Raw genomic sequence first — 15,175 nt, 5'->3', positions numbered from 1 at the left:
CAGTCTTGGCCGAGGCAGCTGCGTCCTGGTCGGCCCCGGGAGCCCAATAAATTCCTTCTCGCCGACTCTTTCCAGTGCCCACAGATGAGGCACTTTTCCAAACCATGGACGCCCACGTTCAGATCCACTTCCAGTGCTCAGGGCCGCAGAGATGAGCAGTGACAGTTGATGCACGTGGCTCACACATTCAGGTTTCCAGATACCGCCCCGCAGCACCCAGACCCAGGGATTTTTTTGGAGAAATGGTGGGCGGGGAAGGGACCAACAGTAGGACTTTGGAAGGGCCTGGGCCCAGCCCCAGGGGCCTCACGGAGCCCAGTCTGGGGTCGCTTCAGTGCCCACAGGGTCGTGGGACGGGGGACGGCGACACGCAGGAGGGGCGTGGGGGCCGCCCCCAGGCTGTCTCCCGGGTTGCGGAGCCATCGCAGACCTCCGCGTGTGGTCGTGCTCGTGATGAAACGTGCAGAAGAGGAAGTAGATCGCTCAGTCTGAAGAGTCGGTGGGTCCGCATGTATCAGCCACCCAAACAGGCGTCCCTAATCCTCAGGATTTGGCCCGTTCTCAGCTTTACATAAGGAAACTGATAGGTACGGTTCTGTGACCTGCTTTTTGCTCATATTGTAAGAGTCGTTGCTTCTCCCGGTAAGGCTGCTGCACCCGCGGCTCTGTCCTTGCTGACGGTTTTCCTGGGAGTGGAGGCAGGTGCACCCGGGAGGCAGTGCAGGTGCGCGTATTGCAATAGTGTGTATTGCAATAGCATGTATCGCAATGATGTGTGTCAGAAAAGCTTTCGGGCTGCCCGGTGCGTGTGAAAATGAGGTTTACTCTACCGCGGTCCACTGAGTGCAACAGCCTTACATCTGGAAAGACAACGCACACGCCTCGATGAAGAAACACCCCTGGTGAGAAAGCTCGCGGCTGTCTGAGCGTCCTGCGTGTCGTGATCGCGGGTCACAGGTCGCAGTAATGACTGTAATAACAGTGGGAAGACTTGAAATGCCACCAGAAATACCAAAATGGGACACAGAGACACGAAGCGAGCAAATGCTGTTGGGAGGTCGGTGCCAGGCCACCGGCGGTCAGCTTGTGAAAACGCCACATTGGGATGCACGAGGAGGCCCCGGGCTCCCCGCGTGGGCCCTGGGCTTGCTGGGAGCAGGGGTTCTGGATGAGCACAGACTCGGGGCCCACGATGTCCAAGAGGAAGTGGCCTCGGAGCTGCGCCTGCAGGGACGTGGAGTTTGGCGGTCGAGGGGTGCAGCCCCAGGTGCGGCCGCGGGGCTCTCCAGGAAGCCGGGGCTGGGGGTGCCGGAGCTGGGTGGTGGTGTCATCTGGAAGCATGAGGGGGCCGGGGGGCTCTGCCAATCAGCTTCGTGCACAGCCAGACCTGGAAAGGGGCACCTGAAGCCCCGTGTGAGGGGTTCCCCCGACCCTGCACGCAGGTTGTGGCAGGACAGGCGTCCATGCAGGAGCGGTTGTGTCTGTGAATGGGGCCCAGCGCGGAGAGCGGGGCCGGGCATGTGGAGCACGCCGGGCAGCCCTTGGCTGCGTGGAAACGCCAAGCCCACGTCATCCCCGCATGCACTGTCTCTTCCAGAAGGCGGGTGGTGCCGTGTGCGCCCTCCTGCCTCGGAGCACGCATCCACCTCTGGGGCCGACCTTGACTCGGCCGTGCGGTGAGGGTGCGGAGCAGCTTCGGCCCCATCGTGCCGGAGTCCTCTGGCTGAAATCGTAGCTGGCAGCCTGTCCTCGTCCAGGCCTGGGTTTGCGTTTGGGGCGTCACCATCCAGGGGACAGGTTTGGGAGGAACGAGCCCAGCAAGTCAGCATCCCACCTCTGATACCAGAGCCTGGGCAGCGATGGGTGTAGCCAGGCAGCCGGCTGTCCCCCCGAGACACTGTCACCTGAGCACACGTGTGTCCCCTCCAGCGCGGGAGACACGGATCAATCACTGTCCTGCCACAGCTGCAGAGGCGTGGGGCTCCTTTCCCAGCTGCGTCCCCTGCTGCCTCCCGTAGCGTCTGACCTCCTCCCGCCCTTGGGATGCGGCCTGTGTTGTCCGTGAACACTAAGTGGGGGCCACCCACGGGCAGGGCCGGGGACCACACCCCCCTGCGGTGAGTCCTGCTGTTGGGTGACCTCGGGCTCGGAAGGCCTGCACCGCATGGGGTCTGTGGGACCCGCTGGCACAGCGCCGTCTCCTCTTTCCCTCTGTTCCTGGTTTTCGTCCCCTCCTGCCCTCAGACGGGGTGCCGTCGGGGGGTCTCTGGATGCGCCTCCTCTTCGGCTGTGCGGGCCAGCGGGGGCTGCGGTGTTGCCCGTCCTCCCGTCAAGACCGGTCCCTTGCAGCTCACCCTCGGGCATCCCCCGTGTCCCGATCCTTGTCATCTGTCCCGTGAAGAAGGGACGCCACCGGACGGCACGGCCCCATGTGCAGCTGCAAACTCAGTCCTCGCACCAGGAGTTCCTGCAGGGCCGGGGGGGCCTCTCCCCAGGACCCCGTGCCTCGCCTCTGGGCACGTCACCGCAGGGCCTCCGCTCTTGTCCCCTCCCGTTAGCTGCCGCGTCGTCCTGTCCCGTCTGCCGGTGCACTCGTTTTCAAATTCTCTCTCTCTTTTTTTCTTTTAAATCTCACCACAGCAGGCGACCTGGCCAACGAACTTGTGCGGCACTTCCTGATCGAGTGTACCCCAAAGGGAGTGCGGTTGAAAGGGTGCCCCAACGAGCCCTATTTCGGTGAGTGGCTGCAAGGTCCCGGTCCGTGTTCCGGCCCACGCCGTCGTCCAGCCTTCCCCCAGCCTCCGGGAGCACCCGCGGGGCCTCGGGGGCGCCAGCACCTGGGCCGCCTCCGACTCTCAGGCTTGGTGCCTGCAGGTCTTGGCTGAGAATCACCCGCGGCGCCCCTGCTTCTCCCTTTGCTGTTGTGCCGGACTCGCGGCTCCAGGAGGCTCTGCGCGGGGTCCCGGCGTGCGGGCATCGGCTGCTGAAGACATAGCCATGGATGCGTGGCTGAGCGGGGCCGTCCGTGGGGCCGTGCTAACCCTCTATGGTTCTCCCGTTTGCAGGGAGCCTGACGGCTTTGGTGTGTCAGCATTCCATCACGCCCCTGGCTTTGCCTTGCAAGCTGCTCATCCCAGACAGAGGTAGACGGTCGGGTCCTCCGCGCCGCTCGGGCTCCCCGTGGGCATGTCGGGGGCAGCGGTGTCAGGTCCACGGGGACTCACCGGGGCAGTCAGACTGGAGTCCGCAGGGCGACACTCAGCAGACAGGAGGAAGCCCCGGTGTCGCGTCCTGGGCTCTGAACGGCTTCCCCGGTTGGCAAGTGCCCACGTCAGGAGGCCCCTTTGGGGCCATTTGCATTGATTTGTACGATTCTACAAAGTCAGCAAGACGTCGCTCTTTTGAGCTTAAGTGACAAACATTCTCTTTGCCTTTTATAATGGCTGGTTTGAAAATAACCTATAATTCGGGGAAGAAGCACCTGCCACGTAGTGATGTGATTTGGCTGTATTTCCCAGCTTCCCACGCAGCCGTAATTTCACATAATTGTATTACATTCTATAGTGATTAATGAGCAATAGAGGTAATTGTGGCTGAGAGCTGAGGAAGGCCTGTGACTGGACCACATCACGTCCCGCTGCCCCTTGCTCAGAACGTGGTGTCCACAGGCTGGGCGCTGTCGCCCTGAGACACCCCCCGACCCCTCAGACCCACGCGGGTCACTGCCTGGGATCCCGGGCACGAGTCTGACCGTGGTGGGAAGATCCTTCTCCGGTGAGTCGGACTCATGTTGGCATTTTCTTGCTCCTTCCCGCAGATCCGTTGGAGGAGGTAGCGGACACGTCTCCCCAGACGGCGGCCAACTCGGCCGCAGAGCTGCTGAAGCAAGGGGCAGGTCAGTGCCGGCTTCGGGATGCTTCGGGATGCCCGGTCGCGGTTGCCGGGGCCGACGGGGGGCGGTGACACAGCCTCCTTCGTCTCTGGGACTCCGCGGTTGCTGCTTTGGAGGCCTCCCCTCTCAGGGAAGCCGGTGGGGCAGCTCACGTGGGCGGACGGAAGCGGGACACCCCGGGCTGGAGATACCCCTCGTCCGAACGAGACTGAAGCCGTGCGAGAGGGTCAGGCCCTGGGTCCGTGTGGGGGGAGGCCGTGAGCCGGGAGGTGGGGGCCGGGCCCTCCAGCCACGGGCGCAGAAGCGTTCAGGGCCTGACTCTGAGAGCCGATGGTTTCGCCCCCGCTGCCGGCAGCGCAGGGTGACGCGGACCCCCAGGCGGTGAGCGAGCCTGCGCCCCTGTCTTTCAAGCTGATAGACTTTATACAATTTTTTGAAGATTTTATTTATTTATTCATGAGAGACACAGAGAGAGAGAGAGAGAGAGAGAGAGAGGCAGAGACCCGGGCAGTGGGAGAAGCAGGCTCCACGCCGGGAGCCCGATGCGGGACTCGATCCCGGGACCCTGGGGTCACGCCTTGAGCTGAAGGTGGTGCTAAACTGCCGAGCCCCACCGGGCGTCCCGGACTTTAAAATCCCTTAGAGCAGTTGTAGGTTGGCAGCAAAATCGAAAGGAAGGAACAGAGGTTCCGCATGCGTCCCCTGCCGGTGGGTGCACGATGCTCCCCGGCACGGCATCCCCCCCCGAGGGCGCACCCGCTGGCTGGGGTCTGTGAACCTGCCTTCACGCCGTCACGTCCCAGCCCGCCGTCTCCACTGGGGCTCGCCGGGGGGCTGTTCATTCCCGGCGACGCCGACATACTTCGCCGATCCTACAATGGCTTCGGCTGGAGTCGTCCAGTTGGTATCCCTGCCCCTTAGCGCTAGGGACTCCTTCGAGCCTCCTCATGGCTCGGCAGCTGCTTCTCAGAGCTGAAGGACCCTACCTTGCGGGGACCCCGGTGTGCGCACCCTTCCTCCGCCGAAGGACCTCTGGCGGGTTATGGCTCAGCTGCTGTCACATCCGTGTGCAGAGTTCTAGCTGGACGGGGGTGGTCCCCTCCTCGGGTCCGCCCGCCGGACCTTCTGGTAGGAGTGGGTTTCGTTCTGTAAGAAACCAGCGCCGTCCTGCAAAGCAGCCGCCCCGTTTTTGCAATCCCGCCGGCGGTGAATGAGGGCTCCTGCCGCTCCACGTCTGCACCATCTCCCGTGTCAGGACGCTTCTGGATTTTGGCCGTTCTGACAGGCAGGCAGCAGCGTCCCATTGATGTTTTAATTGCACTTCCTGGATGACGTGTGACGTGGGTCATGTCTTCAGCTCCGCCGCCCGTGTACCTTCTTTGGTGAGATTTCTTACGGAACGTGGCCCGCTTTTTTAGCGAGATGGTTTTCCTCTTGCTGAATTTGAAGAGTTCTTTGTATATTTTAGAGACCGGTCCTCTATCAGATGTGTCTTTTGCAGATATTTTCTCCCAGTCTATGGCTCATCTTCCTGTTCTTTTTTTTTTTTTCTTTAAAGATTTATTTATCTATGATAGACACAGGGAGAGAGAGAGAGCGGCAGAGACACAGGCAGAGGGAGCAGCAGGCTCCCTGCGGGGAGCAGGACGCAGGACTCAATCCCAGGACCCCGGGGTCATGCTCTGAGCCAAAGGCAGGTGCTAAACCGCTGAGCTGCCCATGCGTCCCTGTCCTTGGTCCTAAACTCTAGAAATCACTTTGTCAATATCCACAAAATAACCTGCTGGGGGATTTTTATTGCAATTGTATCCAATCTCTAGGTCCATTTGAGAAGCAACATCTTGACAACACTGAGGCTTCCTATCCATGAACATGGAATCTCTCTCTTCATTTATCCACTTACTTTGTATTTTTGCACCAGTTTTACAGTTTTCCTCGTAAATAAGTCTAGTACATAATTTTATTAGATTCGTACCTAGGTATCTCACTTTTGGGGCTGCTAATATAAATTGAATCTTCCTTTATAAATTGGAATTGTCCTTTTTTTTTTTTTTTTTTTTTTTTTTTTTTATTGAATCGTACTTTTAATTCCAGATTGTTGTCCTCTGCCCGTGGATAGGAAAGGGATTTTTTATTTTTTTATTTTTTTTTAGGAAAGGGATTGACTTGTGCATTAGTCTTATTTCTTGCGCCGTGCTGTAATTACAGCCGCCCTGGTCAGGGTTGCAGCGTTCAGTGGCCCCAGTGGAAGAGGGCCATGGGCGCGGCCCGAGCCCCCGACTCTGCAGTGGTGAGGGAGCTGAGGTCCCCGTGGTGGACGCTTGCTCTCGGGAACGCTGGGGAGGGGGTTTCAGAGTCTCCTTTCCGCCGCTTGTGTCCGTGGTGCGCTCTTCGGCCGTGGCTCTGTGTTGGAGCTGAGTGTGCCGTGCACCTTTTCTCTGGTTCCTTCCTCTGGACGCCATGCATTCCTCTGCTTTCCCAGCTTTCCTCCGTGGAGCCCCCATCATCACACCTGCTGCTCAGCTAAACTTCATCTCTCTGGTTTTCACATCGAGTAATTCCGCGTCGGACTCTTTTCAGACCGTCCTTGAGGGATACATTCCGTGTATCCGAAACGAAGGTGACCTGGTTTGCCCCAAACAGCAGCGTCTTGGAGTGTGATGCTCCGAAACTAGGAGCATGGCTGTGGCGGTCCTGGGTTCAAGTCCGTCGTAGCGATGATGATCTCTCCGTCCCGCGTGGCCGCAGAGACCAAGTGAATCAGACGTTGAGAACCGCCTCGAGGACGGTGATGGGGTCACTCACGCAGGGTGTAGTTTTCCTGCTGCCACGCGTACGTGGAGAAATGGCCTTTGCTGTGTTGGCACCTCACCCTTGCCCCGCACGGGCCGCAGCTGGGGGCCCCCGGGGTCTCTCCGGGGTGCAGCCCTGCTCAGCCTGGGGTCCCACTGCAGCCCACACGCCTCCGGGCTCTGCACTTGGCGTAACGTCATCTTAGGACAGGTGGCCTGTCCTGTTTCTCCTTAGACTTCATGGTTATCAGACATTTTCCCGGTAGATGTCCATTCTCCATTCGTAAATGGATCAGTGGATTCACTAATCGTAATTAGGAACCTTAATGGCTCCTATATTTATACATTAAAGCTTTTACTTTTGACACCATTTTTAGGGACACTTTAAATCTTGTTGGATAATACGTGGCAGGTACCAGTAACGCTGGATGATTTTTTTTTTTTAAGATTTTATTTATTCGTGAGAGGCAGAGACGCAGGCAGAGGGAGAAGCAGGCTCCCTGCGGGGAGCCCAATGCGGGACTCAATCCCGGGACCCCAGGGTCACGCCCTGAGCCAAAGGTGGAGGCTCAGTCACTGAGCCACCCAGGTGCTCCACATTTGCTTTTTTGGGGGCGAGTGTCAGTTCCCGGGACTTGAGGTGGGTCCTGGAATCTTATGTCCATGGTTGCACACTATGCCGCGGAGCCCGCATCCCTTTAAAACCTGGTGTTTCTAAGACCCTTCGAGGGGGTTACATTCCCATGCAGCTGACTTCATGGGTGGCAAGGCCAGGAGTGGAATCAGGACCCAGAGATGTGGCTGGAGTGGGGACAAAGCCGCAGAGAGCTCCTGGGGCCCCCGCAGGGCTTGCAACGCATGCAGGAAGGCGGTCAGACTGTCCCACCGGCGATCCCCCTCAGGGAAATGTTTTTTGTTTTTTCTTAAAATGAATGAGTGTCCTCATTCACTTCCGGGACTCGACTTGTCCCGGGTGGAGTCCGTCAAGCTGGGGAAGCAGCGCCCGGGGGCGGGTGGGGTTCGGTGGGCGGCCCCAGGGCCGAGCCCAATGGGCTGCTCAGCTCCCTGACTCCCCGTGTCTCTGGCCTCTTCCTCGGGGGCCCTGCAGCAGTGGGATGCCGTCCATCCTGAGAAGGAGGACCAGACCTCTGTTGGCTCATTTCCCAGAAATGTTAGGGATGTGACCTTGACCTTCCCTGCTGTGGCGTGTATTTCATTTATAAAAATCGGAGTTCTTTAGATCGAAAAAAGGGAATTCAGAGGGAGAGTGAACTGCTCAGAGGTCTGGTTCCCAGACAGCCCTGAATGCTTTTCCTAGTCTCGCATGGAGTACGAACCCCCCCATCCCCCGATTTTCTGCGGCTGAGGGACGGTCCGCCTTGCAGTTGCTCCGCTTGTGCGGCCTGCTCCCGGCCTTTCGGTTACTGCAAACACCCCTTGGGGGGCCGCCTCCTTACTTGATGTCTTTGTCTGGATTTTGCATTGGCGTCTTAGGACCCAGGGTGCCGGAGGCTGGAGGGCTGGCTGCGGCTCGGGGGCCTGGGGCTTTGTGCCGCGAGCACTGGGTGGCTGCCCCGTTGGGCGCCACAGGAGGCAGCCCCACCAGGAGCACGCGTCAGGTGGGAGAGCAGGTGCTGCGGCCACGGGCGGCCTGCATCCTCAGGTTCTGTCTGTAGGAGCCAGCTTCCCGCGAGCCCCCCCTCCTTATCCAGAGGCCGTCTGTGGGGTCACGGGGGCGCAGGGTCTGGGGGGCGGCAGCCCGTCCCGTCCCGGTGGGGGGGTGCAGACCCAGCCCGGGCCTGCTCCGCGGGGTTTCGCTGCACTCGGATCAGAGCTCCCTTTCTTGTGTTAGGAAACACATCACAGTAACGCTCGTGAAATCAGGAACAGAACAACCACCCTCCCAACATCACACCCGCTTGCTCCTGCTCCTACGAAAACGCGCTCTTTATCGTGGTCCCAGCACGACCGTGGCTTCTGCTTCTGCTCTCCCGTCAATCTCTGGCATTTCTCTGGTCTTGAGAAGCAACTGACATACGGTTGCCGTCTGGGCCGGCGGTGCCCGGCATGCGGCTCCCATGGTGGACGCGGTGAGGTGGCCAGCACAGGAGGCTCGGCCATGTTCATTGTTGGCTGCGGATATGAGGCCACGGGGAGAAGAAAAAGACGTCTCGCTGTGCATGTGGCCCGGCCACCCTTTGCTGGCCGCTGGGTGTCCGTGTGGGTCCGTGGAACCATTCCCTGTTTCCCTGCCGGGTCCGTGCAGGGCGTCCCCAGCCCCAACTCTGCGTTGCTCACCTGCCGCGGTTGTAGATCTCCTTCCTGCGTGTTCTTGGGCCACCAGGTGCAGGCGTGTCTGCCGCTCCCGATAAGGATTGCCAGGTTGTTGTCCAGGAGGGCGGTTGGGGTTGACACCCCGGGCAGCCGCACCCGAAAGGACTCTGTGCCCAAACGCTCTGTCCCGAGACGACACCGGAGGAGCCCTCGGGTTCAGGCAGGAGCAAGGGCACCCCAGCCCTCAGCGCCCGGGACAGGGGCGGCCAGCTGGAAGGGGCAGGTGCATCTCTGCTTCTGCCCTGAGCCTCGACCTGGGCCAGCGACACGCAGGTGTGACCTGCGGAAGGTGCACCTGCCATCGGGGCACGTGTGGCATTGTCAGTGGGCGTGGGCTGCGGCTCAGGACCTCGCGGTACGAGCCACAGCGCACCCCCAGGGAGACTGTCTTGCTGAGCACGCCTGGTACCCAGGGGGCTCCCCGTAGGCACCACCACATGCTTGGCCCCCCGGGGGCTGCGAGGCGCCTGGACGGGTCTCGGGGTCTCCAGGCCGCTGCGCCCTCCTGGGCACAGGGTAGGCGCGGGTGGGCCCAGGCGCTCTGTGAGGCATCACTGCAGCCGGATGCCAGCAAGCGCACGGCCTCGGGGGCTCGGGGACACAGAGGTGCTTGTGTTTGGGGCGGGAACGTCTCCTTCGATGGTGCCTGGCGGCGCCTGCGCTGTGCGCTGTCCCCTGTGCCGTCCGGAGCTCTTGGTGAGAGTGAGGGAGCGTGGTTCAGGGAGCTTAGTCTCCAAGGAGACTCCCTGCAGGTGGCGGGTCCAGGGCCGGAGTCCTGCAGAGGAAGTGGGGGGCCCCGGGGCGCACACTCGCGGAGACCCCATCCCCCGGCTTCCAGCCGCTTCCCTCTCAGGAGGGTTTCTGGAACCTCTTTCCCTTCATTCTGGGCCTTTCCGGCTGGGCCCCTTCTGGTGGCTCCACGAATCGGCCCGGCGGCTTTGCCCCGCGAGACCCTGGCTGACACGCCCCTGGGGTGCTCCAGGATCAAGAGCCTCGTTTTCCCGACACTCGGTGCAGCCCCGGGTCCTCCTCACCGAAGCCGGGGCTTCGGAGACCCCAGAGCTTCTGGGACTCTGACGCTCACAGGGACCTGCAGGGCGGGGGCGCGGGCTGCTCCGCCCGGGGCTGGGTGGCTCCTGCGGGGAGCGGGCGGCAGGCAGCCCGTGCGTCCCAGTCACCCTGACCGCACACGTCGGGCCTGTGGGAGCTGCAGGGATCAAGCCTCAGCGGGCCTTGGGCTGTTGGCCGAGCCCTGTTCCCGCTCAGCGGTTCCCTTCCTGCAGGAGGAGCAGCCCCCCGCCCCTGGCAGCGCGGGGCCGTGACCCCCAGCAGAGAGGCCGACTCTGCTCCGGGCCACACGGGTCATGCATCGTCCCCGCAGCTTCCCGGGTGCCGCCCCTCCCAGGTCTCCGTGCAGGACGGTTCTGTGGGGCTCTGGCCCTCACGCTCCCCGCCTCATGCTCCGCATCCTGGGGATGCAGCTGCCGGGGGGCCGAGGTCCCTCCCTCTCCACACCTCGGGGATCGGGGGGCCGAGGGCTCTGCCTCCACCTAACACACCACTCCCCGTGTGCCGCGCAGCCTGCAACGTGTGGTACCTGAACTCCGTGGAGATGGAGTCCCTCACGGGCCACCAAGCCGTCCAGAAGGCGCTGAGCCTCACCCTGGTGCAGGAGCCACCGCCCATGTGCACCGTCGTGCACTTCAAGGTGTCGGCACAGGGCATCACCCTGACAGACAACCAGAGGAAGTGAGTGTGTCGGGCACTGGGCTGTGGGCGGGGCTTCCAGGCACGCCGGGCTCAGGCCTGCCAACACGCGTGTGCCCAGAGGTGGTCCTGGATGTGTCACTTGGGGCCTCCCGGGAGTCGCGCCTGAACCGTGGACAGTGGGCACGGAGGTTTTCTTACGAGTCAGTAAGGCCGTAAAAAAAAAGAGATTTGGACCTTTGAGTACCACATGCACACGTGTATAAGTTTTTGTTTTTGTGTTTTTAAAGATTTTATTCATTTATCCATGAGAGACAGAGAGAGGCAGAGACCCAGGCAGAGGGAGAAGCAGGGGCAGCAGAGACGGAGGCTTGGGTGCTCCTGCCCCGGTGCAGCCCCTGATCTCAGAGTCAGATGCATTTTTGATGCATGGAGTTTTTATTTAATTCATCACCAAAACAGCCCGGGGTGGTTCATGCGAGAGCCGGACCACCACCGACCTGGAGGCAGGCGCAGGGCCAGTTCCCAGCGCTCCCCCCAGCACGGCCCGCCTGCCCCGGCACCTGTGCCACGTGCCCCCGGACGTGCTCGGCGGTCCTTGGACCAAGGGTGGGGAGGCTGGGCTCCCCGGCTCCCGTCCCGCACCGGCCAGGGCTGCTGGGCCTGGTCCCAACCCCACGTGGCTGGCAGGTGCACGGCATGACCGCCCGTCTCCACCGCGGGGCGGCTCCTCCCGCAGCCCCGTGCCCAGCACCCGCCCGTCCGCCCGTGCCCACAGCTCCGCCCGCAGGCGCCTAGTAGTCAAGTCAGCTTCTGCCCGGACCCTGTCCCGGGGGCGCCCAGCCCGAGCGTCCCCGTCACCCGCGTGCCCCCTAACAGGGGCGTGTCCTCCCCGTGTCCCGACAGGCTCTTCTTTCGGAGACACTACCCCGTGAGCAGCGTCATCTTCTGCGCGCTGGATCCGCAGGACAGGAAGTAAGTGAGCGTGTGTGTCGGCAGCGTCTGTGCGCCCTTTGCCTGTGAACGTGCAGACTCATGTAACTCTTCCTTTTTTTTCTCTTTTTCCCACCTGCAAGGTGGATCACAGACGGCCCCTGCTCAAGGTAAGGCTCCTGGACGCCAGCGCCCCCCATCTCTGCCCAAAGCGGGTTTCCTCGCAGATTTCTGAAGCTGGCGGCGCGTAAGGGAATGAGGGCGTCGCGCGGGCAGGTGCAGGCTGTGCCGTGAGCACGAATGAAGGTGCCTCCCGTGGGGAGGGCCGGCTGGGCTCCCCTCCTGCTGGCTCGTCCCCGGAGGCCCAGTCCTTGGGCTGGGCGGGGAGCGTGGAGAGGATCGTACGGCCAGGGCAGGTGCGCACCGGAGGCACGTCGAGCTCGGGGCAGCGGGAGGGCTTCCCGTGCATATGTACGCGTGGCGGACCCGGTGCTGGTGTTTCCCAGACGCTGGGGGAGCCCCGACAGCCAGCCCTGGCTCCCTGGCCGTGCTCCCGGAACCTTCCGGAGCCGGGTGCGCTCCCTCGCTTGCCCGTAGTCTGAGACTGAGGTGCCTGGGGTGCGCGAGGGCGTCCAGCCCCCACGTGGCCCTGCCTGGCCGTCCCTGGCGGGAACACAGTCCCCACACCAGAGGGGAGGTGGGTGGCTCGGGGGGACCTGCCCCAGGCAGCGGTGGACCGGGCAGGGGGCGGCCACGCACCTGCTCTCCCCGCGGGGGCAGCACACGGGCCGGCAGCTCGCCGGGCCTCGCGGGACCCGCCGCTGCGCTGACCTGCCCACCTTTCCCGTCACAGAGTCTTCGGGTTTGTGGCCCGGAAGCAGGGCAGCGCCACGGACAATGTGTGCCACTTATTTGCGGAGCACGACCCGGAGCAGCCCGCCAGCGCCATTGTCAACTTTGTGTCGAAGGTCATGATCGGCTCCCCTAAGAAGGTCTGAGCCCCCCCGCCGCCCGCCCCAGCCGGAGACGTGACAGGGATCCAGGTGCCCGCCGCGCGGCAGCTGGCGAGCCTGACGCCCCAGCCCCAGGACGGGAAGCCGGCTCCTCTCTGGCTTTACAGACACGAGGTCAGGCGGGCCGTGTGCTGTCCTTCCCTCAACGACTGCTCACCCACGCCTCCCTGGGGCGGATGCTGCGCTCCGGGCCTCCGGACCTCCGGGCCTCCGGGCCTTGCAGGGAGCCCCTTGCACGCTGGCGGCGGCGGTGGGAGCCGCTGTGCAGTGGCCCTGGCAATGGACAGGGCCCGTCCTCCCGTCTCCCTGGGGCAGGCCTGTCTTCCCCACGGCGATGCTGGGGCCCTGAGGGGGGGGCGGCGTGATGGCTGCGAGGACCAGGAAGGCCTACGGTCACTGGGGGGCCCTGGACGGCCCCAGAGTTGTGGCCCCGGAGGCCAGTGGACGCTCCCCCTCCCTTGTCCGGGGGCAGAGTCGGCCCCGTGAGCAGTTGGCCCCACGTCCCCAGCCCGCTGCGCGGCGGAGGAGGGGAGGCCCGGCGCGAGGCTCCGTTCCCCGGGCTGGGAGCCGAGTCCTGAGCACTCTTCCTGCCGAGGACCCCGTGCGGCCCGGGGAGGCCTCCTGAGCGGCCCCAGCCCGTGGGCTGCCCACACCCGACCTCGCAGAAGCAAGCGGGGTGGCCGGGCCGGCGTCCCACTCCCCGATGTCCCAGATGCAAGTGCCTCACTTCTGTGCCAAATGTTTGCCTTGGTCTTCGCGGGCCTTCTCCCTCCCGGGGGCCGGGTCCTCAGCAAGGGTGGCTGGCGCCTGGGGATTCCAGGACCCGAGGTGCATCCCCAAGGGGCACCCCCTCCTGAGACGCCTGTGCGTGGCTCGGCCTGGACCGCCCGCCCGGTCCCTTGGCCTTCCGGTGATGGAAGAGGCGGCTCGCTTAGAAACCAGAGCGAGGGGAGTGTGGGCTTCCCGGCTGCTCTGTGTCCAGAACGTTCCAGAAGCCGTCCTCCCTTGCCTTGTAAGCGGACTGGCCCACTGTGGCCTCTGCCCCCGGCGGTCAGGGCATCAGGGAGTGGGCTCCGCCTCCACCGCCGGGGAAGCCCAATCCCCGATTCCCGATGAGCCGGTACGACAGGTGTCTCCCCGTGCTACACGTGCGTGACACAGAGCGAGAGGAAGCTGCGAACGGGGCTTGGACCGCGGTGAGCCCCACCCCCACGCGGGTGCGGGGACGCTTTGCCCCAGGCAGGGTCCCAGTCCCAGGGAGGCCGTGAGACCTGCTCACCGCGGGGTCGTGCTCCGGGTCCTGCCCGCCCGCCCAGCGGCCCGGAGCCGTGCTCCTCCAGTGTTAGCCCGCAGCCTTGGGAAGTCACCGCGTCGGGGGCCCCGGGTCTCCTCGGCGTGCAGGACCTCACGTCTCCACAGCTGCCTTAGTAGTGCGCGTTTTTACTTTTCTTACATTGTAAAGAATATACCCAGTATGTAAATGAATGTTCTATAAGCCCTTTGTATAGTCATTTTCTCTGCTTTTCAGATATCGTCTCTATTCAAAGTATAATAAAATAATAAAGGTGGTAAATTCTCCGTGGCACAGGCATTTGTTGTGTTGGGTGGAAGTGCATATGTGTGCACGTGTGTCTGCGTGTGTGCTGCACCTGTGTCCCTGCGTGTGCGCCTGCCCGTGTGACTGTGTGAGCCGCCCCTGTGTGACTCCGTATGCACCTGCCCGTGACTACGTGTGTCCCTGCACCTTGTGGCTACATGTGCACCTGCCCCTGCGTGACTACCTGTGTGCTGCACCTGTGTCCCTCTGTGTGCACCTGCACCTGTGTGACTACGTGTGCACCTGCACCTGTGTGACTACCTGTGACCCTGCACCTTGTGGCTGTGTGTGCACCTGCACCTGTGTGACCGTGTGTGCTGCCCCTGCGTGACTACGTGTGTCCCTGCACCTTCTAGCTGCATGTGTGCTGCACCTGTGTCCCTGTGTGTGCGCCTGCCCATGTGACCGTGTGAGCTGCACCTGTGTGACTCCATGTGCACCTGCCCATGTGACTACGTGTGCAACTGCACCTTGTGGCTGTGTGCTGCACCTGTGTCCCTGTGTGTGCACCTGCTCCTGTGTGACTGTGTGAGCTGCACCTGTGTGACTCCGTGTGCACCTGCCCATGTGACGACGTGTGTCCCTGCACCTTGTGGCTACATGTGCAGCTGCCCCTGCGTGACTACCTGTGTGCTGCACCTGTGTCCCTGTGTGTGCATCTGCACCTGTGTGACTACGTGTGCACCTGCCCGTGTGACCCTGTGAGCCTGCCCATGTGATTACGGGTGCACCTGCACCTGTGTCACTGTGTGCCTGCACCTGTGTGACTACATGTGTGCTGCACCTGTGTCAGTGTGTGCACCTGCACCTGTGTGACTGTGTGCTGCCCCTGCATGACTACGTGTGTCCCTGCACCTTCTAGCTGCATGTGTGCTGCACCTGTATGACTACGTCTGCACCTGCCCGT

General features: G+C 62.5%; 1 protein-coding gene across 3 annotated transcripts in view; it reads left to right on the top strand.

Moving 5' to 3' along the window:
- TNS3 (tensin 3) overlaps window positions 1-14,253 on the top strand; it is a 96,425-nt gene extending 82,172 nt beyond the window's left edge. For 2 of the 3 annotated variants that reach the window (XM_072777636.1, XM_072777635.1), the window contains 7 exons: window positions 2,641-2,736; window positions 3,066-3,143; window positions 3,818-3,895; window positions 10,599-10,767; window positions 11,632-11,700; window positions 11,802-11,828; window positions 12,512-14,253. In XM_072777636.1, the coding sequence (XP_072633737.1) occupies window positions 2,641-2,736; window positions 3,066-3,143; window positions 3,818-3,895; window positions 10,599-10,767; window positions 11,632-11,700; window positions 11,802-11,828; window positions 12,512-12,656 (662 nt within the window). In that variant the 3' untranslated portion in view covers window positions 12,657-14,253. The remainder of the gene's footprint in view (window positions 1-2,640; window positions 2,737-3,065; window positions 3,144-3,817; window positions 3,896-10,598; window positions 10,768-11,631; window positions 11,701-11,801; window positions 11,829-12,511) is intronic. The other variant, XM_072777634.1, reaches the window with a different exon arrangement.
- Window positions 14,254-15,175: the final 922 nt, after the last annotated feature.

This window comes from Canis lupus, chromosome 15, assembly GCF_048164855.1.
Source record: "Canis lupus baileyi chromosome 15, mCanLup2.hap1, whole genome shotgun sequence".
In the NCBI taxonomy this organism is placed as follows: Eukaryota; Metazoa; Chordata; class Mammalia; order Carnivora; family Canidae; genus Canis; species Canis lupus.
Note: the sequence above shows the minus strand (reverse complement) of the source record. Positions and strands in the feature narration are given on the sequence as shown.